Source organism: Callorhinchus milii, unplaced genomic scaffold (genome assembly GCF_018977255.1).
Source record: "Callorhinchus milii isolate IMCB2004 unplaced genomic scaffold, IMCB_Cmil_1.0 Scaffold9, whole genome shotgun sequence".
Classification (NCBI taxonomy): Eukaryota; Metazoa; Chordata; class Chondrichthyes; order Chimaeriformes; family Callorhinchidae; genus Callorhinchus; species Callorhinchus milii.
In genome coordinates, this window is record NW_024704750.1 from 10950421 (window position 1) to 10976691 (window position 26271).

Genomic DNA, 26271 nt, shown 5'->3' on the forward strand with positions numbered 1-26271 from the left:
TCACTTAGCTTGGTTTACGAGATCTACCCTTTGTATTACCCATGAAAAGTGTAGAGCTGAAAAGGACTTTTGATCATCCATAATATCAGCAGATGTCAAGTGTGAAATTGTCCTTGTTTGTTTGTTTAGGGTTTGTGTAGAAGCTTCGTTACCTGATGGTGTATTACTTCAGCTTGATTGCCTTGTACATAAAAATGAGTTAACCACACATGAGCCATTCAAAGAGCAAAAGGAAGTGATGCACGTTCAGAGCATTTCACATTGGGCACCTGCTAATATTGGACCCTACAGTCAGTCAGTCAAGGTAAGACATTAAACATTTTTTTGCACTATTTCACACATGCAAATAATTTTACTCACTTACTATGTCACTTACTAAGACTTGCTTCAGAATAATTATTTTTGACTATATTGAATACCTGCTATCTGGAATGAATCTATTATATTGTCCAGACAAAATCAATGTACAAGACAGGAATTTTACCAGCAGAACGCCTCAGCTCTTGTGTCTAAGTTGCCTGCAGCTAATGATGCTCCTGCAGAGAGGTGAGAGCTGCTGCTGACTATGTTAGAAATGTCAACAGGAAATTGTATGTTGTTACAATGTGGGATTTAAAACATTGATGCAAAATAACAATTTTAGTCATAGTATATTAATAATGTTTAACCAACAGAGAGAATTCAGATAGACTTGCACATTGATTTGAAGTATCGTATATCTAGAAGTAAAATCACATGATCCTGTGGCAATAGAGATATTTGTGCCAGACTATTGACACAACCAACAACTGTCACCTGCATTTGTGTTGTAATTTGCTGCAAGGTACCTCAGATACCTGCAGGCAAAATCTTTTACTTCTGTTAATAAAGCCCAGGCAGGTGTCAGAATCACAACTTGGCTGATTTCCTACTTCATGGAATGTTTTTTACAAGACCTGTACTTTTCGTTGAATCAAAATCGCATTTGGACTACAAAAGCTTTAAAATATGCAATTTTATTTAGGTGATATAAATTGTGGTTAAATGTGAGGTTCTTTGTCTGCTATTGTTTTGTGTCCACTGCAAACTGAGTTGAGATAACCAAATTCCATTTAGGATACCAAAGCAGGGATCTTAGAGTGCCTTTGGTTCCTTTTGACTGGCTTAGGTTGCAAAGCACATTTCAGAGGTGAAATGGCACTACTCTTGTACTATACACCGTCTAATCCCTAAGGCATGAAATAATCTTTACATTTTACAATGAAAATTCAGAACAATTGTTTTTTTTATCAATTGATCTCTTGGGTACATTTTGCCTAAAGCTTTAGTCATAATTATTTCAGAAGCTTAATATTTATAGCTCATTAGTTTTGTTTCTTCTTGAAATATGTTTGTCAAAATCTTTCCTGTGATTTTAAAAAAAAAGGTTCTTTCATTCCCTCAGTTCCCACCCCCGTATTTGTGGTCAGTTGACAAGATAGGTTATAAACCCTTATTGACACCAAGGCTAGTTATTAGTGTGCACCATCAAGGATAGTTTCAGGCAGAGAACATTTCTGATTAAGTATTGAAAATGATTAGTTTAATTTGCCGGCAGAAATGTCTTTTCCAGTTATCAGTAGAAGATAATTAGCTGAGGATCAGCAGAACCAAAGTATGAGGGTTATAAGGTTTTGTGCTGAAATACTGTACTGTGTGTACAGATCAATTAGGACGCTTAACTTCATTTATAGTACCACAAAATTAATCCCATAAAAATGAGTGATCTCAGAGGAGTCAGTTGTCAGCTACTGGCAGGATCACTTTGCCATAATCTATTAAAAAGCGGCTTTTATCAAGGCTTGCCTTTGTCATATTTTATGGATTTTTTTCTATAAACACTGCCTATACTTCATAAATGTCTCAATTTTCTAGTCTATTAACATTACTTCAAAAGCAATTGATAAAAGGACAGTGCATGCATGAAATAATACACCAATAATTTGAGGTGCTGGAGGCAATAACAGTGGTTAACATCTTCACATGGCTTGTGAAGTAAAGCAGCACATGAATAACCCACTGCCCTTTGACAAAAATGATTAATCAAATTAACAGGAAAATACAAGAATCTGTGGTTTCTGTAAAATGCCTCATTTAGGCCGACAAAAATTATAAAACTAGTAAAAGAATAATGATTTTAAGTAAAAACAGCAAATGCTGAAGTGAAAGCCTAATCTTATTCCTTGCAAAGCAAGATAACCAAAGTAAGGAAACAATGTTTGGAGAAATGTGGGTTATTTTTTATTCAAAATAAATTGAGGATTTTCCAGTTTCTTTCTAACCGTAATTAGCTTGTTAAGTTGCTTTTTTTAAAAAAAATATGTCAACTAACTCAATACTACAATAGAAATCCAGGGCAGAACACATGAAGTAGGAATATGATGAAATTCTTGAGAGATCATGTAAGGTGCTGACAGGCCCTATCAACAGCGAGTGGATGCGTGGCTATCTATAATTTTTCTTCCCTGCTTAAAGAGTGTTGTAACTCAGTGTTACAACACATGTGGAGTCCTGTAGCTCAGTGGTTAGAGCACTCGCTTTGCAAGTGAGAGATCTGAGTTCAATTCCAGGCAGGGCGAAACCTTGGGCAAGTTTCCTTACTCCACACGCCTAATAATAATCCCTCCAAAAAAAAACAATAATAAATTGGTCATTTTCAATCCATGACTGTTTGTGGGACATTGCTGTGCACAATTGGCTGCCGCGTTCGCCCACAAATATACAGTCAATTCACTTTACAGTATACTCTGTGAAGTGCTTTGGGAAGTCTAGAAGATGTGAAAAGCGCTATATCAAATGCAAGGATTATTATTATTACATAGTGTTGCAAATATGTCAGCTCAGCACCTAACCATTATAGAAGTTACGCAGCTGTTCATTTTTCAAAAGATTATAAAATTTGTGACTTGAACATCTAGTTGATATGGCTGGGTGATGGACGGATGCTGCACAAGAGTACCATTCGTGATGTGCTCCTGATAAATACCTTGATAGTGTTTTGGTGCTAATAAATGAAAATTACAGATCAGTATCCAACAGCAATGTTATATTCCTGATAAACTGAAATTAAAGTTAGGAATAATAAATTGGGCAACCAGAAAGTTGGTCTGAAAGGTGAAAATAATATAGAGTTTGACTAGTTAAAGATCAATTACATGCTCTTGTTTATATTCCACAATTGTAGGTTTCAATATCAAGCACACAGTTTTATAGATTTCCCTGCTGAAGAGCTCTTTTGCAGAACTCTGGAGTCTCTCATTTTAATATGATACTGAAATTGAAATAGTCTCAAGCAGCACTTTGCTACCTGAGACTGTCTCCCCATCTAATACCAAAGGCATACTGGGACTTCTGGGATTTGATGAACAGCAGATCATGTTTAGTGCTACAAAGCATGATATCCTATCCAAATTGTTAAACATTGGTTTACCTTGTACCCTTGTTTAATGAAATGTGTGCTGTAACACATTTTTGGGATTGAAAGTATCAGGCAACCAAAACAACAGGGGAGCCCATCTCCATACCAAGTCCCAGTATGAATTGACTCTTCAGATTATTTGTAAAAATTCAAGATGACTTCCAAACTATATTCGCAGGCTTCAAATTCTGGTGAAAAAGAATTAAATCTTTATCCAATATAGGGTCCACACATACTAATCCACCTCTTCAAACGGACAAAAATGACAGAAATTCATGGATAAAGTGGAATTGTTATTGAATTGTTGAAGTCATCTGAAATCTATACTCTGGCACCAAAAATCTTTTTTATATATTTAAAAAAAAAGTTGAATTGTGATCAATAAAATTCAATTGAGCACAATAAAATTAAAACTTTCCTTGAAAAGCTACTGATCTTAAGTTGGTTTGAAAGCAAATTAATAAGTTTACAATTTTGTCAGTGTTGAGACCCAAAAGGATAGTACAGATTTTCAGGGTTCCCATCTCAAGCAAATAACAAAGATGTGTGGAAAAGTGGGAACCCTAAGAAAGTTTGGGCTTGGCAACTTCATTGTTCTACAAATACAATACAAAATTACATTTGTATAGCGCCTTTCACATCGCGAGGACGTTCCAAGGCATTGATATGTGATGGAATATTGAAGACCCTTTGTCAGTTAGTAGAAAAAGTCAACTTCTGGATTTAGCACAATCCACAGCAACACAGACCATTCGGCTTACTGATGACCGATCGTCAGACTATACCCTACCCTATAATAACTTATGTAGCAAACTTCAGCATGAGCTCAAGAGCTGCAAATGCTTCAAACGTACGCAAGCTGCAAGTCAGGAATAGGAACAGTTTCAAATGAACTTCTCATAATTTTTTTTAGGAATCTATAGCCTTCATAAAAATGCAAGCAAAAGTATACACACAGCTTCTGCTTATAGAACTCTATCCCAGACAGTGTCATTGCTAGGAACTCTGTGTGCTATTATTGTGATTTGGCCAATACCATCCCAGCACAGTTTCTCCATTTCTTTATGTTCCCAGTAACTACTGGGTCAATTTTGTGAGTTATCTCTCTTGGTTACAGTTGGCTCCAGCTGCATCATGCTGTTATCCTTGTGGATAAAGTCCATTGCTATAGGTTAGGAAGATCCCTATGGACTGCCTGTCAATTACATTAGGTTAGTCCGAGTTTATATTTATGATAGCTAATTGGAGATTCATTTTAGTTTTTAAGTTTTCCCCCTGCTTAAATTCATTAGCCTTACTTTATGAATCCCTTTAGAGAAATGAGTTTAAGTAACTTCAGAAAACTGGTGTTAAAACACACTGGCAATGTAAATGTTTAATTTTATTGTTATGGGAGAGTCACCATGGAAAACACCTTTAAATATGCAAAATACTATCAGGGATGTGTTGAAATGATGGTGGAGTGTGTAACTTTCTTTCTGTTTGTTTCTGATTGATATTGTCTACCATGCTTCATTTCATGTTTAAATGGCTATGTATCAGCAGCATTCATGAAGCAAATTTAAAAAGTAGAGAGCAGATTAACACATTTCAGGATTTGTCAAGTTTTTAATGTTATAGATATACAGATATAGAATAATATTCCAGAAAATATTATATATTTTATAGCTTTGCTTGCATTTACTAGAATGGCTGTAGCAGCAGTCTTTTATATTAGGAACAATATGTTCACAAGTCTATGAGATAGAACATGTCTTTGTATGAGGGATGTATTAGTTCTGAATTTATGTGTAAGAAGTGATAACATGTACACTGGCTCTAAAAGAAAGCCAGTGCTCAGGACATGCCCTACACTGACAATAGCAATGATATCACATTTATTTTACAGTAGTATCTCAGTTGACATCATCAGTTTGATTGGGATTTTGTGCATTATTCTCAGCAAGATGATTTTATTTTTAAAAAGCCACGCGTTTCCAATGAACTCATGCTGGTTCAGATGTGTTTATTCACTCGCATCCTTTCAGCCTGGAATTTTGCATGGCATTAAAGCTCAGCAGAAATCAGAGATTGTAAATTGTTTAGGTGAATAAAATATTGCTTAACATATCTTTGTTCTACACGTACCCCTTTGATAGCAATAATAAATTAACTAGGCATGTAAGGAGGACACAGTTGGTTAGAGAAGGAAGAGTATGGCAAACTGGTAATTATTTGCAGGGCAGCCTTATCTGCAGCTGCAGTGAGATGGACTAGCAGTGGCAGCAGTCATTTTGCTGAATCAAAGTCCATGTTAGTTGCATTATACACTGCCACACTGTGTTGTTACGGCTGGTATTAGCATGTACTGCTGAGGACATTGGAAGGACTCGATCTGTCACACTAAATCGCCTTCTCGCCCTCAAATGCTGAGGTCTGTGGCTTTGCTGACATGTTCCTTCATTAATGGTCCAGCCTTGACAACTGATCCTAATTGCCTCTGAACAGCACTTCATGTATTATTGGTTTCTGCCTGCCCTGGTTCATGTCAACAAGGCATAGCAAGTGTAGGGTGTGCCTAGTGCCTTTTTCTGCAATGATACTAAAATAGTCACTTACTTCTTAAGGTGCTGAACTTGCTTGAAGCAAAGTGAGAAACCCAAGATCCCTTCATCCCATAGCAATAAATATTGAATGTGCATCTGTATAATGTTGTAAAAGTGGGCCTGCATAAAGGCTATAAAACATGAATGGAGGAAACATTATGAAGAGTGTTTTAAAGTGCTTAGTTATGAATATCTTTCATGTGCTTCATTCCTTTGAGGACTGGAAAATATCTATATGTGAAATATATTTTTCATTCAAAGTGTTTATTTCCAAAATAATGTTCAATAAAATTATAACAACTGGTATTAAACTTATCAAAATCTAAAAAAAAGATTAGATTTAGTTGGTTATTTTAGTAAGTACTTGAATTGCACTGGACTAAGCTTTATTTCACTGTTTACCGAAACACGCAGTGTGGTACTCCCGATTGGAATGAATATATTAATTGGACATGAGTGACTCAGATTAATGCCCACTTAAAATGTTGCCTATTAACATTATGTGCTGTGATAGGGAAGAAAGCAACTCTTATAATTTACAATTTTTTTTATCTTTCGACTGCATTTTTTTTAAAAATGAGGGTTATGGATGAAGGTGGAGTCATGACCAAAATGGGTCCAAACTTTAGATTCTAATCTAGTCATTGTTTTTAATGACGAACATTGCTGGCTTCAAAAAATATCCTTGGTTTGGATGTCCGTTACTCACTATAAACTGTAGGTGAGAATTAGAATTGTTGAAAAATGGACTTAACACCAAAAGGACAGAATAATGGAGGAGGTAACTATTCTAGCCAATTGTAAACTTCCACTATCTACTGTATATAAAGCAATTTGACCCCTCCTTTATTTAAAGTTAATATTATGTGGGATGCAACAGTTTGCAGGTAAAAGGGTTACTGCTGCCTCAAATGATTGAATGAATGAGTAACCAAAGATATTTTCTCACATTGTCGGGACCTTTGCTGAGTTCTTGTTGTATGATGTCAGTTGAACATCTGCTTCAATTTATTTAACAATGACACTAAACTAAAAATCCATTGATGAGCATATTCTTGTACTAATTTTGTTTTCCCAGTGGTTATGAAACCACAATGGCATGTTTCTACTTTTACATGTTTTCTTTCACCCAGGGACTATGTGAAAGGTTAGACATTATCATCTTCCTTTCCAGTTGGCAAGTTAAGTTTTAATCAATTGGTCCATTGCTTGCCAGTCCAGGTCTGTTGCTGAGCTGATTGATGGGCATTTCCTTTTGTTAAACTCATGATATTCTTGATCTCACTTGGCATTTAAAGGAATATTCCATAATGAACCTCAATAATAGTTGTATCATGGGAGTTTTTCTTATTAAAACGATAGTGCTGTGTTTTTTTAAATTAGTCAACTTATTTTTCCTCATATGAAATAGTATTGTAAAGCATACTCTGTATGGATTGGAGAAGGCAGTTTTGCACTATCTCTGAGCACCAGGTAGCCTGGAAGCAGTGAGGCATGACATGTCAGCACCTAAGTTAACCCTCCCAGCACCCTCTGCTGTTCAGTATATTCAGTGGAGCATCGCTCAGCCCCAGATAGAAGCTCACGCACTGACCTAAAGCTGTTCTAGGTATTTAATGTCAAGTGTTCACATTCACAAGTATAATTTTTTNATAGAACTTGGAAAGGGCATTTCTTTTACAATAACTAGATATTTAAAATTAAAATTGATGCCTTTATTCTGGCTTTTGAAAATAATTATTGACAGACCCAATATAATATCTTTTCCTTTTTTTTGCTGTGTGTAGTACATTTACATCGACTGATGTATTTCTCACATTTGTTTTGTGATAACCTGAGAAGCAAATACTCACACGGACAAATACTACTGAGATTTTACTGTGCTCAGATTACAGTCTAGTAAAATGTTTGCCTCCTGATTGCAGCTGTCTTCAATATACATACCTGAACCTTTAGCACTCTGAGGGCCTTTTTTGGCTTTGTTATTCATGATGACTTAAAGCAAGCCTTTTAGCCAGTTTCACTTCCCATGAAATGTAATTCTTTAAAAACAAAATTGATGTAAATACATTGTTGATCAGAATTCTTTGAAATTCAAACTTTTTGGTTTTTCATAACCTAATCCATAGAGGGCTGCGGCCATTATCAGTCTCAGATACAGATGCAGACATACAAGGATGGACTTGGGGCATCGTAGTAGTGAATCTGTTCAGGCCTAACTAAAAATATCTTCTGTCCAAACAAGTTAATGTCCAGATTTTTCTTCTGTCAGTGGTTCAGGTTCTAACTAAAGCATAACATTTTGTATTAATGAAAGCAGAACGTGCCGATTTATTCCATTCAATCACTCAGCTTTTGGTCTACTGATTCTTTCCCAATGTATCTAAAAATCACATCCGCTTAGGTTAAACAAAACATTTTTTTAAAAAAAACCTATAAAATATAAGTTAACACTTTAGAAACCATAGAAGTGAAATGGAAACATTCTTAACCTTATTTTTTTCCCCTGCACAATTTTCTGAAGTAATGTAGAGACATGAATTACTGACTCTCTTTTGTATGGTGTTATAACCCATGTTTTGTAGTCACCAATGTTTGAATGAAGATTAACCTATAATACATGCCACTTTTATAAGTACAGAAATGTTGTATATGAAGAAGAAATTATATTTGTATCTGGAACTAAAACGTTCAGATGATTCTGTAGTTCTAAATCCTGAATTTTAATAACTCACAATCCTAATTGAGTTCAGAATTTGCATATTTATTGGAGAATATTGCATTTGTTTGCCATGTTGTGCTGGCTGCTGACCTGTTCCGTGCAGTAATGCTGCCACCTTCTGAAATTGGGACGCATCGTCACCTAATTGAGAGTGTGTCCTGGAGACTTTTTAATGTCTTCTGCAGGTTGTCCAATTGCTGAAAGCAAGCAGCGTAACCTCGCAAAGTCAACTTGCTGAGGTCCAGAATTGCCTGAATCCCATCTTCTAAATGATTGGTTCAGAAGCCAGTGTGGGAGAAGTCCTAGCTTCTCAGTGTGGTTGCATTCCCAATGTGACAGTCTGACAGGCCTGGGAAGTCAGCAGGAAGAGGTAGAAATGAGTTCATTAACATTTCTCGTCTAAAATATATAATACTCACTTCAGCAAGAAATTAAAACATTTAGTTTCTACTAACCTAAACATCAGACACTAAGTGGTTGGTAAGTTAATTTTTTTGCAAAAGTTAAAGGCATGAGAACGATGGTGCTTTGAGGGCAGAGGTGGGCACAGCTGGGATTAGGAGGCAAAGGGGATTGTGGATATTTTTTCACCATCATTCAATCAGACAACATGCCCTTCAGCAGAACAGCGAGCCTCCTGATTCTCTCGAATTAGGGAGATTAGCATGAAGCGCATAATGCAGGATGATGGAATTTGTCATAATTTGCATTGTTCTGGAAAGATGTGGTTTGATAGAGCGATGCGTCTTGGAGCATGTCATGTCCCACGGGCAGGTCACGAAGGAAACTTGGCAGAAATGATTTTCCGATATGTGCATCAGTCGTAAATGCCTCACAACCAATTTGTCAAAAGCTGAGGTCCAGACAGTTGAAAACAGTGGGCATTTGCCCTAATACAAGGAGAATTGAACTCAGCAAATATCGCCAAATAGCACATTCATTACAAGTAATCTTGCTGTACACAAAACATATAGCCAATTTTGCATGATCTGTGCCTGGTAATATTCATCAATGTATTATTTTTTGCATTCTTTGCTTTTAAAGCTTTTTAAGTAAATGAAGCAGCTGAAAAAAATATGAAGTCCTATAATTTCCGTTTGCCATTATTATAATAACAGATTGCCTCTGCTGAAAGGAGTCTTCTCACAGAAATCGTCATTAACTATAACAGCATCAGGAGGTGTCTTCTGAGTGATTGCTTCTGACCTTGATAATGTTCACAAACTGCCAATAGAAAGGATAATCAGCATGTAGTTGACAAAACGGACATGACAGTGTTACTTATCTGCTGCGGCATTTCTGGAAATGGGCATGAGGAAAGCAGACAGGCAAGGGAATACGCTTATTTACAGTAGCGTAGCAAGAAGAAAAGGTCCAATGTCATGAAATGACCACAGTCTATTTATGGACAAACTGACGATGATGCCATTCTTTTGGTATTTTATATTTTTCCCTCCAATAAACTTGTACGCACGCATAGGTTACGCGATTTACCATATAAATATTGAGCAGGATTTGGTGATATTTCATGAGACATTCACCGATGTCTGCCTTTTCGCTTACTACATACATTGAAATAACAAGGTTTATAAGGGCACTTAAGTAACGCTGATCGTATGTGACAGTTGAGCATTCGCGGGTTGAGGATTTCAGAAGTGCTAAAAAATATATAAAATATTGTCGACATGCACAGTAAAATTAAACTGTTACATTTTACCGATCTTTGAAAATCCAAAATGGATACTTTTTAATCCTTTTAAAAAACAATAAAGTACTTGGCAAATAATTTTTTTCTTTCTTTCACAAGCCGCTGTGCTGATAGCCTCATGAAAAGTATGCAATATCTCAATATGATTAGATTGTCTGGGTACTCCATTTTATGCTGGATAAGTTTAGAAAAAATAGCTTGGCTCCTTGATTAAGTAGGAATTAATTTTAAACTTAATACATATAAATATTAAAAAACAAATAACAATCCAGAGGTGACACCACTCCCCCTATATCTTTGTTGCAGCATTGCTGTACAATACATTAGTACACCACATTGCTAGAAACAGAGTTTCACTATGTATTTCCATATCAACATGGGTATTTTGGACCAACAGTTGTGGTTTTTTAAATAGGATTTGGAGCAGATTTTGACGGGCCCATACACTTCTAAAAAGGGAAGATGTTCCTTACTGTAAGAATATCCATACTGTTTAAAGCAAATGTTTTTCTATTGATGTGTAAAGTTACCAAAGGTTATGCATAAAATGAATAATAGCTTCTTTTGACAGTTCTCTAAAAGATTTACGATATCAAGTATGTTGAAATATTTCAACCACAACTGATTTAAGTGTTGAAGATTTATTATTTTCCTTGTATTAATACCTTATTTGTTACATGTATTAATTTATTTCTTAGTTTGAGTTGTGAGTAAATTTTAGAATGAGGTTATATGGGAGGAAATAATTACTGAAACTATCATTGAAAATCTCTTAAAATTTTACATTCTAAAATGGTTTACATCTATTGTACAGAACGATTGAAGTGTACAAAATATTAGTTGGATATGTGGATATCCATTTATATTTTTCTGGTTTTCACTGAAAGAGTATAACGTTATATAGGTAGCTCAATGACATTGATTATTGGTTCTTTAAGCACAATGTTGTGCTATGCTCCGAGTGAAAACAATTTTTGCACATTTATGAGACATTTATTGGTGTTCAAAGTTTGATAGAGTAAAAGGAACGGATGATTAAATGTAAAATATTAAATTTAAGACAATGTGTGTGTTGGGCAACACTGAACTTCCAAAAATACAATCTTAAGAGTCATAGATTTGAGTGCTTGCCTGTGCATTGCTGAATTGAAAAATGTGCACCTTTTTTTTAAGGGTGAAGAATGGCTCCATTGTTTTTGATATGGTAGATTTTCTGTTAGTTGATAAAAAGCACAAATTTGAGAAAATTGACCTAATTGATGTATTATCTCCTTAAAATGTTGTGCAATTTGTAAATGAGATCCATGTTATGTTTATCACCTGAAAATATTATTTGAAAATGCTAAATCCTACTGGCAAGAATTTAGTTCTTGAACTGCTTTTTAAATTAACAATGTTAACTGTAACTGGAAAAATAAAAATTGGTGTTGAACCACTAAAAGTATTCAGTTAACAGGAAAGACACTTCTCTTTGAAGATTGAAAAGCTTTTATTTTGCAATATCTTTTGCACAATTTTGTTGAATTGTATGTGTAACCACCTTTTGATATTAATATCCGTTTTTTTATAATGAGGCATATCAAACACGTGCATTGGAAATCAATTTCAATATGATTCAATTAATACTGCAACAAAACCTGCATACAAATTAAAAGTGCAAGAAAGGGAATAAGGCCCTGTAGGCCAACTGTAGTAAACTGAGGGTTTTATTTGGATAATTGCTACAGGAAAAAAGGAGAATAGAAGTAAAGTAATGGAGTCAAATATAATTTTGTAATGTCTAATTTATTTATAATTTAATCATCTCGAAGTGTTTATTTTCTTTGTCTGGTACGTCATGGCTACTTATGAATGGTGAAGTCTTAAAATCAAGGAACAGTTGTTCTCTTTTACAGAATTTTCTTTAAATGATGTATCATCTTTTTTAATTATAATGCTTTGTTGCCATTTGTTAACATGTTAAATTGACTTTTCTTGCTTGTGGCAAGGCCAATTTCGGGCAAGAGAATCACTAATAAAATGCTTCAGCAGTCAAGTTCACTTAAAGAAACATTCTAATAAATTGGTGAGGTGAGGGTGGGAGGTAGAATCAAGGTACTTGCATTTTAAAAATTAAGGAAATAATTTCAACACAGATTTAAGCCAGTTATATCAGTAGCATTATGGCAGTCGTTGCTTTTAGTCCCATTTCTTGGATAGCTATGCTATGTTTTTTGTCATAATTGCCATTTAATATTTTCTTAATCTCAATCTGAAGAATGTCACTGTTAGTATTCATTCCAGATAATAATACATTCTAGGTTGCTAATCTTAGACCTTTAAGCAATTCTAGGGGCTTTGGTGTGAAGGTAGACGTGCCATTTCTTCTCCACTTTATTTACAGTAAAGTTCCATCCATTGCTGGTTTAAATATAGGTGGAAGTTTGCACCTAGAAATCTCGCAACCAGTGTTTAAATGGGAAGTTTTCCTTCTGAAATGAGTACAAAACTAAAACTATTGGCAGGCAGTTCTGATACAAAATGTCATTTTGTTTACAAGGATTTAAAGCATTCCTATACTAATCCACTATTCAGATCCGTTTTTTGCCAACCTGTTTAAACCATTCTCCTGATGCACTAGTTACTCTGCGCCCTAGGTTTAAAGTAATCAAATCCTTGGAATTGCAAATTATACCATTTTTAAAAATCTAAGTGATGCAAAAATACTGCCCAGTCAGTTAAATTACAGTAAGATATACGTTCAGTGCTTCTTAGATCAGCTATATTAAAATAATCTTGTTTTATGTGATAATATTAGAATGCAGACATAGTAATGAATGATTTAAAATCCCTATCTGAATTAATTGAGTTTATTACGAGAGCGTCATTGATGTATGCCCTGTATTTTACAGTCATTTCAATACATTAGAGGCTATCAACTAATGTACCTGTATGTGGAACAAAAAACGTATTACAAAAGAGAGGATTTAAATAATGTTTCTTAAAAACCCAGCCCACTGCATGTTTAATTTAGGTTGCAAGACCATTATAATCTTTTTCAATAAACTATTTAATAAGTCTCCAGTGGTTTCTCTTTTCAATCGCATATAACTGTGTTGAATAAATAAGAACACCCCCTGCTCTGACCTAAATTATGAGAAACCAATGACTGATGTCTAGCAGTAATTCATATAGTCATATTGGTAAAAATTAAAATTCAATTTTTTTAACAGTACAGTTGAAAATATTCACAGGTTAGAAAGGAAGAAATGTGGGCTTATGTAGGAAATGTTCTGTGAATAAATTTAATATCACACTTATCCAGTCCAGAATGCTGACTGGTAAGTTTTATTTTTTATTATTGCTGTAAGTAGGGTGTTGTGTGTTGAAAAATAGTTATTGAGTTAACAGTGACATATACACATGCATTCCACAAATGTGTTGTTGTATGAGAAACCACTTGCACTATGTATGTATTTGCTTACTGCATCGAATGAAAGCAAGGAATTTGATTATTACAGTGCTATATCAAGTCAGGCTTTTCCTATATGATTTATAAATGTGGTGACTGACTCCTAGCTATCCTTTGTTTACTGCGATAATTGATTTCTTTAGTACGGTGTTTCACTGTTAGCATATTTGTGATTTTGTTTTCATCAGAACCATTTCCCAGTTGGGTTCATTATTCCACCATATGACATTGTCTCCATATGGCCAGACTTTGAGCGCTCATTAACATTCTAGTCAGAACAATCATAAAATCTGTAAATAAATGACAACTTTCAGATATTTTTATGTGTAATCTAAATGCTGTGGTACAGTACTTAAAATGTTTATACGTTATGCAGATTTTGGATTTTCAGTTGGGACCCTGGGTACATTTTTATCTTCGGAATGCAGTCTGGTGCAATAATTCTTGTTTTGCTTAAAAGCTTTGTATGAAGCTTTACTTAAATTTAAAAAAGCCATTTTGCTCCTGAGTTTTTTTNCACATAAGGAACATTTGATTACACACCATTCCCCAATGGAAGAGAGTCAGCAAACTGCCCCAGTTTTGTATATATTCCACTCTTGAATCAGATCCTAGAAAGTACAGCGAGCAGCTCAACCTAACTCACAATGTGATCTTTTCTGCTCCCTGCACTCATTGTTCTCCCCAATGTTGTAACTGAGATTAGGAGCTCATTATGTCAAGAACCCACATCCTAACCTCTGAGGCCCTCAAAGATGTAACTGAGTTGTAAACCAATGCACAAACTAAAATCACAAGTTTATAGTTTAAAAAAAGCTCTTGTATTATTAGAAATGTAAAAATGCTCTTTTAGTCCAGATTGTTAACATTTCACCTCTCTTCAAAGAGGAAATGCACATTAAGAGCAAGCTGCAGAGCATCAGTATTTACTGGATTAATTGTATTTCACTCAAAACACAGCTAATTTAAAAGTCAGTAAAATTATTTTCTGGAAAGTTGTCTGCCCCTCTCCCTTACCAAGACACCCTATTACTTGTAAGTTATCACACTGAGTTTCCTCTGAAAGAAGTTTCAGAAGATTTTAATTTTGTTTACAATCTGCTTTTAAAGACACGATTAGGAACAATTAATGCAAATTAAATTAATATGTTGTGATTGTGTTTTGGGTGGGTATTGGCATTTTCAGGATTTCATTTTTTAATAAAGTAAAGGAAATGTTAACTTTCATGAAGTGAAACCATTGAATCTATGGTAATAAATTACTTAAATACAGGACTTTCAAAAGGGATAATGCTAATGTCAATAATAGTTCAGAAGAATTCTTCATTTAATCTTTCATTGCCCAGTGGAAAAAGAATGCATATTCAAACAATTGCCTAACGCATTAAAAATGTACATTATATTCTGATTGTTGATTAGTTTATGAGACTAATGCAAATGTAACTGTCTTCCTGTCAGATTTAGAGCTGCATTATGCACTCATGTTGCATTTTTAAGGACAGATCATTGACAGTCAATTAACAAGTTTGATTGGTGTGTCATATCATTCTTTTGAACTGTTAATAGTATGTTAATAACATTCTTTCCTTTGTGCTATCCGTTTGTGGTTTCTTGGTAACACGGCTTTTTTTTATATATACCAACCTAAAATAAATCCTAAATAATAGATTATTAAACACCTGCCTGATGCAGCTTGGGGAGATTTTCCTGCACTGAGAGTTCACAGTTGATCCCTTTGATATTGAAATCGAGGCATGATAGCCTTTTTATTCAAATCATAACTTCTTTTGATGGTAGCTTGTTAAGAAATATTCAGTGCAAGTCTGACCTTATCTGGTTTCCCGTGGAACAGAACTCTGATGCTGTCTGAAGGATCATAAATGGAATGCCAATGACAATTTGTTGTTGTCGTTTTGCTGCCTCAGCCTTCAGGTGCGGGTGGTTGATGTACATCTCTCACTTTACCAAATAACCCTTCCAAGTAAATGATCTTCTGATTGATCTGATGGTTTCAAAGCATGAGGTTCTCATTTATGGTTTGCAGTCATAGTAATTTAAGCTTGTACTGCTGCTCTAAAAAAGCATCAAAGTTGACAGGCAAATCTGACAGACGGGAGCAGCATCATGGGAAGCGTGATGCGGGAAGCAAGCTTCCATTGCACCCACTAAAAGAATGCAGTGCTCTGCTACCTTACATGGAAAGCCATAGCAGTGCTGAGGATGTAATAAAAAGCCATTAAAATTCTAAACATGTTCTGCACAATAACTTGGGAAAACCTCAGTCTTTGTTATTCACTCTACAGTATATTCTGTGAAGCGCTTTGAGACGTCTCGAAGACATGATAAGGCGCTATATCAAATACAAGAATTATTATTTAAATGTGAAACAAAGCTATAAACTTGATTGCTTTTCATGATGTGATACGATTGCAGTATAACGGGCCCCTCTGGTCATAGTGCAAGTGTAGTGTTTAATTGCACTAAATTGATGAAACTTCCTTATTATTTAAAGATTAGTTTTGTTCTTTGCATTTCTCATTCAGCTAAAATTTTAATATGTCTCGAGGAAAGTAGCTAATCCTTTGAAAATAGGTTTTTTGTCTACAGAGAAGATCGTGCTTCTTTATTTTGTTAAAATAAGTTTGATGCTGGCAAATCGTAATTTTCATATTGAGTGTTGCCGCATTAGTAATGTGCATATAAATCCTGATAGATACTTAATCTTTTTATCGAAGATATTTATCCATGCAAATTCAAGCTGCTACTTTTGTTATACCAAGTAAGTTTAAGTACGTATTAAGTATGTATTCACAAAATAATACAGTGGAAATGGAGCTGATTCCAGAACTCCCGCTTTGCTCAAAGTATGGGATTAACACTTGCAACAATATAATACACCTTCTCTGACATTCCGGTATTTGATTAACCTTATTTTCACAGGCAAAGAGAGCATTCATCTATTTCAGCTTTGTAGATTTCAGCTTCCTCTTTTATGTGTTTTGCTGATTTGGAGAGGAATGAACTTGTATTTGTCTCTTCTTTTTGAACTTCATGTGACAGTCGGCCCTGTACACACTTGACACTGCATAAATGATACAGAGAATTTAGCAATCCAATTTAATGTTATCCTGTTGGATATGTGAACTAGTTTCAGTTCATCCTCCCTAGGCAGATTGGCAATTACAGTGATTATATTGCATGATGGAAGCATGCGCAACTTAAATATACCCCTTCACGGTCCAACATCAATCCTGAGTTGTCTGGTGATTTCTTTATGATTTACATTGAAACATCCAACACAAAGTCATTATTTTCAGGCTTGCAATTGAAAACATAATGCACGTTTACAGTATTTTTTGCACCCATTGTCGTCATTGAGTAATTTCCAGATCAGATATCCTATCCGGTATATTAGATGAAGAGTGGAAATTCTGTCAGAGCAATAATACTTAACCCCAACCACAAAAGAATGTCCCCTACTGTGGCAGTGTGACATTTTTGTTTCCCACACTAGCAATCCTTTTGACCTCTGAGATTGAGGTTAACAATTTAGTGGAGAATTTTATATTTTGGACCAAATATTGGTTGAGCTAAATTAACAGATTATCTGGAATTTGTTTTTGTGGCTGGGCTTTTTAACAAGGGATGAATAATTTAGTACATTTTATACCAAACAATCTTTATTCGCATCATTGCAGTTTTAGGACGTTGTCCAATGCTTTCCAAAATTACAATAACAAGTGATGTTAAATAAACATTTTGCTCACAAAATAGTCAATTCACTTTACAATATATTTATGAAGTGCTTTGAGACATCTGAATGACGTGATTAGGCGCTATATCAAATGCAAGGCTAAGTATTAAGTAACTTTTACTTCATTCATATATCAAAAGTCTTACCTAAAAATGCAAAATGATTCTGAATCTCTTAAATAACTAACCAAATGTAACCAAAATAATACTGCCGTTAATGTTTTGTTTTTAAATGGCTTAAGGAACAAAGAACGATCAATCTATGATTAGAGACAAAAATGTTAAAATATATTGTGTTGCCAAAAAAAAGGTTCACCTAACACGAATGAACAGGAATGAATATATTTTTAACTAACATATGGCACTGCACCACCGTCTCTTCATTTTGAAGGGTATCTCTTCAATAGAATACAGACTGAATGGTTGTATCTGTTGACTTATCCATTGTCATGTAAAAAGATAGAAGTTACTCTGTCCCGTTACAGGGCAAGTGTCTTTTGTTGTTGACATTTTTTCTTGTATGTCTTAAGGACAAATAGTTAACACAGCTGTTCTGCAGCAGAAAAAAAGGAGCATAGTAAATCAAATGATGTTACATTCACTGCTCCTCTGGTTTCCCAATGTCTTTTCAGTTCTTTGGAAACAACTGTGTAGCTTTCATGCATCCATCTGAAGCAACAGATTCTATATTTCACAACCACACTGTATCATATGTACGATGGTGCATTCTTTATTTCATATCCTAAATAACGTAAATCCTCTGAAGTCCTACAACACTTAATATCACAGAAAAACAGCTGCCATGAAGCATCATTTTTACATTACATAGAATTTTTTTTCTGCATAATTCTGGGAGTAATTCAAGCTTGGGGTTCAACAGGTGAATGAACTGCTTGACCTTCTAACCCACAGTTTATTGATGTCATTTGAGTTCCTTGACTGGTTTATGGTCCTGTAATTAATTGCTAGACATCTAACACCATTTGAGTGTATAAATAGATCTGAAATTAATTATTTTATAAAATTGGGATAGAAAAGAAAGAGAATGGGAATAGCAGTCAGAATTCATTTACATTGGAAGAGCAATTGTAAGCAAGAATATAGTGTTCACAACTATTCTAGATCACTAACGTACATCAGCAATACACAGTGATACAACTTTGATGCAAATAAAAATTACACTGCTCAGGTCATTCTTTTATAAAGGAATCCCTCATTTTCTGTTTGTGGTAAGCCAACAGATCTCCAGGTTACGCTCTCATTGCATTTCTTTAATGGTAGCAACACTTTAGGGAACAGGTTGTGATAAAGCTGAAGTTTAGTTTTGGTATTATAATCAAGGAGTCAACCCATAAAGAGATGAGTATGCTCTACAAACACAAGCAAACTGAATTCCTTGGTATCAACAACAAATTGCATTTATATAGCTTTTCACGCAGGGCAGGGTCTTGGAGTGCTTAACGTTGGTGTTAAGACGCTGTCTAAGCCTATGTTTGAGAAACATTAATAGTACTTTAACACTTGAAAATCTCATTGCACTATTTTCCCTTGACATGTATGATTTGTAAGTGTTATACATTTCTCTCAGTTGTACTAATTCTGCTGCCTTTACGTAAGTGGCAAGACCACGAACTGTTCAACTCTGATTAGCCACTTGCCATGTCAATTTCAAAACCACTTTCGTCTTTGTTTTTTTTTTCCCCTTCTCTTTTTATAGCTCCATTCCATTTTCTTTCCGATTCTTATGCTTGGAGCTGACAGGGGAAGCTTGGTTGTCTGCTTCCAGATGTCAACAATACCCCTTCCTCCTCGTAACAGATCATCAGGACTCCACAGGCATAATTTTCTGCCCCTGAGTTTGCCTCTCCCTTGCCTGGTAGATATCACAGCATCTGCTCAGCAACACAAACTTGACTTATATAGAGCCCTTCACGCAGAGTAGAGTCCTGGAGCGCTTGACAGTGGTGGAGCCTGACACCCAGCCAGTGGGAGGAGGGGGGAGATGGCCGCAAGCACGATCCAAAAGGAAGGTCTTTAGGCGGAATTTGAAAGTGGGGAGGGAGGGCGTAAGGTGGAAGGATTGAGGCAGAGAGTTCCAGACTTTCGGCACACAGCGGCTGAAGTCACGGCCACTGATTGTGGAACGGAGGGGACGAGAGACACAGGAGGCCTGAGCCAGCCGAGTGGAGGCTGCAGCCCAAGTCTCTGATTGGAATTTCGTGGAGTGGAACTGGAACTGGTGCTTCTCATTGAGAGGTCAAAGACACCAAACTGCCAGTGCCTTATAACTTTACGTTTGTGTTTTTGAGGATAGAGTACAGAGCCCATAGTTATAAACATTTTGAGGGATTTTTTTAAAAAAAAGGGATATATCTTCTATGAACATATTAATTCCCTCACATCGATTCCATCCTGTTTGGTTAAGAGACCAGGTAGATATGTTTTAGACACTTTCAGTATTCCTTTGTTGGCTGAATTACTAATAGGTGATGAAGATCAGTCTGTCCCATTGTACTTTCCTTGCTGAAATGACACAATTGGCGTAAGTGAAAGTTGAATGTCGGTATAGATTGGAATATGAACTCAGGCCTTCAGTTTAAAGATGTCATATTTTTGGAGTTCTCATTGTGCATTTCTAAACTAAACCATGTCGTGAATGAGACAACGATGTCAGATGAGAACTGAAATGATGCCAAATGCAAAATCCTGATTTTTGTTTTATTTTCAATGTCGTAATCGCTATAACTTAAGAACTTGAGCCATAAAAATGCATTCTTTCACTTCAGAAAATGTTGCTTTGATGGAGTCTGAAAACAAAGCAAATTGTGGTATGTAATATTCATAATTATATACACAATTCACAGAATCCTGAATGGATATAGGCTTTTGCAAATTGAGGCCTTTTAATGAAAAGTATAATTTGATTTTCACAAGATTCAACTACAAAACATGATTAAAAACATATTACCCAAGAGCTGCAAAAACCGGTTGTATAATTACACTAATTATGAACAATTTCTGCATTTGAAGCAACAGGATGAACATAATTTTAGTTAGCATCTCATTTATTAAATTTAGTCTTTTAGACTGGAGACCTAAATCATTGAAGAAGAGTGATCCATTTATTGCTCTAATGCAATGCACATGATGGGCCACGTTTCCTTATTCATGTCTCATAAAATTGTAATCTTGAGGACTGTTTATTTTCTTTCACATTAGCTTGATGCAGTAGGAAATACTAAAATAAATAATAGAATTTTCAACCATTCGGACACTAATTGAACCTAAATAGCTAGCATTATTTACCAGTGATGCTACAAGTTTAACATCTTTAATCTTGTTATAAAGAGATTTTCTATCCGCACATATTAGTGTGGATTCTTTGCCCGAGGTATTAATTGATCCAGCCATTGATGTCTACCCTAAGGTCATAAGGTTGCATGGCTTTGCAGAAACCAGCAATTAGCACATTGTCACTTGTGGTTATTTACATTGGCAATATCTTGTAAGCAAGTATTGGACTGACAGGTCAGTGGGTCAATGGGCATTATCTGAGCTTGTGACCTATTGAAACAGCAGGCATAACGCAAACTAATAAGATATATTTTAATAAATTATAGGCAATGAAACCGGAAAAGAACAATTAAAATGGCATCAAATAAAGGTGTTCTGAAGACAATATCCCTCAGGTACAAGTTGGGTTATCGAGCTCTCCCTACTCAAAGCATTGTTATGAAAATTAAATTATTTCAGATATGGACTAAGGTACAGTGGTTTACTTTCTAATTTCTTAAGTTATGGCGATTATGACATTGAAAATAAAACAAATTTCAGGTCATACTAGCAGCCTGGGGTCATTTCATAACTTTGGTGTTTGTTTTTCAATAGGAATATTGAGATGAAGAAGATGGGATAAATGAAGTAAGGATGAAGAGAGAGAGAGGGCATGCTGGAAGGAGTAGAAAAACAAGCAGAAATAATAGTGTTATTTCCAGTTGCACAGATAGTAGGTAGTGTAAACGTTGTAAACTTAGTCATTTTAAAATAAATACCTCCCCCCCGCCCGCGCCCCCTGCCTTTCTGATGTGTATCACTTTATCGTGAATGGACAAATTACAGAGCTCCAGCCACTCTATACTTGCTTTCTACCAGCACTGTTAATGATGCCAGGCTTCACAACAAAATTACCAGAGTGTAATGCAAGAACCTTGCTGCGTCCTCTAAAAGGTATAACAGTAGTTCTTGTGAATCAGACTTCTTCCCCCCGTGCTCGGGTCCTGACCCAACTGTCCAGCACCTTGGGACGTCCTCCCTACATGAAAGGCGCTCTATAAATGGAATCTTGTTGTTGTTCTTGTTGGACTAATTCTATTTTATAAAAAATTAATACCTGTGTACGAGACAAAGCTAAATGGGCATGAATCATTTTTGTGTATATTAATTGTATTTGAAAGCTTGACTCGCTCTCAACTTGCAAATTATTTCAAAGCTCAGTGTATCATCTAGATATGTATGTCCTCTGTATGTGCAAGCTCCACTTCAGCCCCAGGTGAGAGTGATTGGAGAAGGTGGCTATCCAGTCATAGCTTCCTACTCTGAATTGCTTTACCATAGACCGAATGCCTGTGATATAACTGGAACGTAAGTGAATCTTGGGAGAGTGGAGAAGGAAATAGATGAGCACCGATTATAGAGCGAAAACCTTTGAAATTGTTGCTCCTCTGCTCGTGTTTCAATTTACCCACAGTGCTTCGCAACCTTGCATTATATAGGGAAGGTAGCTATAAGTGGAATCCATGCAAGAGCTCTATTTCATATTTGTGCATGATGATTCAAAACAAATCAACAGACTGAAGTAAAGTATCAAAATAAGAGGTTGCTGAAGGGGAACACAAAGACAATTCCTGCTACAACATCTAAAACAAACCTTGGGCCAATTATTTAAATGTTATTGAATTTTCCTTTCATACAGATATGACTGGCAGCAATACATTGCTTAATTATAAAGCTGCTCAGGCTATTTTCTGTCGCTTTCTCTTGTTCTCCTCGGGTTCTCTCTAAGTTGAAATCGTCAGGATGTGTGCATTTGCGAAACTCAATTCCCTCCACAGTATTTAATTTTTCTTAACCTGAGGCTTGAGTAGCAAGGAAAAAGAGCTAAGGTTAATTTTTAAATAGTGTGGTGGGAATTGACTTTTTAATATACTCATGTAGTTAAGGATCTCAGTCTCCCAAATACGAGAATTAATCTAAAAACTTTTTTTTACCAAACTCCAAAACCAACATTTCCTTTAAAGTTTGATTTCCTCTGTCTTCAAAACAATATTTTGTTGCTAAATGATTAAAAAGCTATTTTGTTTGATTTTTAAATTGAGGAAAAAAAGGAAAAGCTTTATCCTGTCCAGATCTCCTGACAATTCAATTCTGCAATTGCAATCATCCTTTGCATTTGTAGTTTGCATTATAGGTAAGGAATCAGTGGTGTATCACCAGGAGAAAATTACCAAAAGTAATGACTTCTAAAGTGAAACGTGGATATATCTGAAAATACTTCCAATAGTTTTGAATTCCGATGTCAGTTAGATAATTTGAAAATCAAATGCAACTACTGTAATAGCGACTTTTTAAATGTGTTTATGAGGCACTGGACAGCACAGAGTGATTTTAACCCGGGGATCTGAGTTGAATGACGCGAGGTTGATGGGAGGAAAACTTCCTCTGTATAAACACCAACACGGACTGGTTGGGCTGAATGACCTTTTTCCATGCTGTACAGTCTGCGTAAATCTATATTTGGTTCCAAGATTCCTATATGAAGTGAAATTTGGCTTTCTCAAACCAATTCCAAGTAGATGTGGGCTCACAGTACAAAACTACCCTTAAATGTGGGGCACCTGTTGAAGCAGAATGGTTTAATCAATATTGTTTGATCATAAATTACCAAAGAACATGAAATCTCTGTTACATTAAATATTTTGTCCTTTGTATGAGTCTTAATATGTGCTCTAAAATGAATCTATCTGATGTGGCTACTATTTGAATGATCTAATCTTTCATATAATAGAAATCAGTATGTACCAAATTATTTTGATCTTTTTTAGATTGCAAATGTGATATTCTGTGCTGGTCAGATTGGATTAGTTCCATGCACCATGCAGCTGGTCAAAGGAGTTCGATCTCAAGCTATAGTTTCTCTCAACCATATTCAGAAAGTTCTAGAAGCTATGAAGAGTGGAACAAACTTGAGCAATATCATCCTGGCAAACTGTTATGTCACAGACAAGAAATATGTTTCTGTTGTGCAGAACATCTGGCAGAAGACCATAAAAGAAAATATTAAAGAGGTAAGCAGTGATGCATCCATTTAGAAAACATCTAAATTTTAATCTACAGTTTGCATTTCATACGATTAACCCAATGTAAGTTCGTTAACTGCAATAATTTACATCGGTTTACAATAATAGATACAAAATATGGCTAACTTATATATCTCAAAATGTAGTGATGTGATGCTTTGCATCAAAAAGAATCCTGTTTTGTTTTGCTTGAGCTGTATTTCCTGTCTACTTTTCAGTAAAATGGGGAGTCGTATATGCAAAAGTAATTCGAAGTTGTGTTTTCCTAAAAATGTGCATGTATAATGTGAGCTCACATTTAACAACACCTGGGTTTCAGATCTGTTTTTCAATGTACAAAGTGCATATTAAATGCAGTTTCAATAAATATTCAATTACCGAACATCTTAAGATTGCACTACCCAAAAGTCCAAGACAGCATGAGAATTAAAGAAAGTGCCAACTAATAATCTAAATGACGATAACTTGGTAGTATACAGATTGTCTATTCATAGTTTCTGACCATGTTGTTTAAACAGAACAAAAGCAATGGCTAAGGAGAATTACAATAACAAATAGGAAAAGGTTGAACAGAAAAATGAGACTGTTAACGCGCCATGTTTATGCAATAGATTGCACCTTCTCCTTGGCCCCCAATAGCCCGATTGGAGCAAGAAATATAAATTCTAGTTCTCCACTCTGAATTGCTCTACCAATAGAAATAAATTGCTGTATAAAAAATTTGCAGCTCTAAGAAAGACTGGATGTACTACGTTGGTGCTTCCAAATCGGAAGCAAAAGTGTTCTTGATTCGAGTGAAGAACACTGAAAAAGGATGCAGAGAAATATCACCCAAGAGAGTTGTGCATTTTACACCAGAAGCCTTTATCAATTGCACACAAATAAAAAGCCACTTTATGTTGATAAGTGACCTTTCAGCTAATTAGGATGGACTTGCCCTTTAAAAGACTCAATCATTATTACCCAATCAACAATACTTTTCAAAGCCAATAAATCTTATACTAATGTAACTATGCAAAACCACCTGAATTAAAGCTGCTTTCATCATTCCTTGAACGTCATCTGGAAATGCAACAATCCACAACTTTGGGACTCAAATAAATCTATTCCACTTAAAGTAACAGGACCCCTTAACAGGAAAGAAATGTTTTACATCCAACAAATATTGAAGCTTTTTAAAGATTTATATATTTTTGATTTCTGATTTAGCAAAACAGCAAAATTACATTTCAATAGCGCCCTTCATGTCATGTTCAATAGATCTCAATTGTCTTGATTATTCTACCAGATTATATTTTGGGTTTACTTTAGAAAACTGAATCTTCTGAAAATTCTTAATTTAACAGTACAAATCCCAGGTTCAGCATGCCCTTTTTCTAATGTGTAGCCCTGTTCAGTTGCCTAAATAACTTCTGTTTGTACTTCATAAATTAGCTTGTTAGCTTTTGATAATTTGGTAAAATAAAACAAACCCTCTGACAGAAGCTGAATGTGCCTCTGTGTGTTTATGCAAAAGTTTAGTCACACAGGAGGGTGTTTAAAGCTGTAAAAATGTTTTTTAATTATTTGATAACGATCCACTTTAAGAGGTTATTGATCATTACAGCATTTTGGGACTGAGGATGGATCTTGATTCTAAAGATCACAGTGCACCTAGGGTCCCAATCCTGCATACAGGTCAATGATATTTTTGTAATGATGTCTGTGTTAAACATGTGCGTAAAGTGTTCATACTGTATAGTGGATTACAAAGCCAGTAACCCATAACGATTAGATTTTTTCAAATGCAGCAAGCTCATCATGAGCACCTTTCAAAAAAAAACACAATATTGAGTAGAATTGGGTAAGTAATATACAATAATTGTCTTGAAAGGACATGAATTCAAAGCCCAGGTTTCAATGGTTGCAATATCAACTCAATTACAGAATTTCAGTATGTCTTGGCAGCCTCATTAAGTAGAACTCTTGTTGGTTACTGTTTGTTGGAATGAAGGGGAAAGACGAAAGAGCATCAGGATCACTAATCTTTAAAAACTCTTCAGAGCACATCTCTTATCTGCTGATTGCAAAACAGCATTGACATCTGCTGTGAAGAGTGATGGCCCAGAGTGTGCCTGCCTCGGAGTTGATGGAGGAAATGTGATGGCAAACGCCAACATTGGAAATGGAACACACAAAAAAAATGAAATAAAACAGGCATCCTATGTATTTGAATAATGAAATCTGACTCCTACACAGAACTTAACAGTACAAATCCAAC

At 35.4% G+C, this 26271-nt stretch overlaps 1 protein-coding gene across 3 annotated transcripts in view; it reads left to right on the forward strand.

The window, feature by feature from the left end:
* Positions 1-26271, forward strand: part of dph6 (diphthamine biosynthesis 6) — a 109277-nt gene that overhangs the window by 57127 nt on the left and 25879 nt on the right. For 2 of the 3 annotated variants that reach the window (XM_042338264.1, XM_042338265.1), the window contains exons 12-13: positions 130-304; positions 23757-23999. In XM_042338264.1, the coding sequence (XP_042194198.1) occupies positions 130-304; positions 23757-23999 (418 nt within the window). Of the gene's footprint in view, positions 1-129; positions 305-21543; positions 21593-23756; positions 24000-26271 lie in introns of those variants that run through there. The other variant, XM_007888029.2, reaches the window with a different exon arrangement.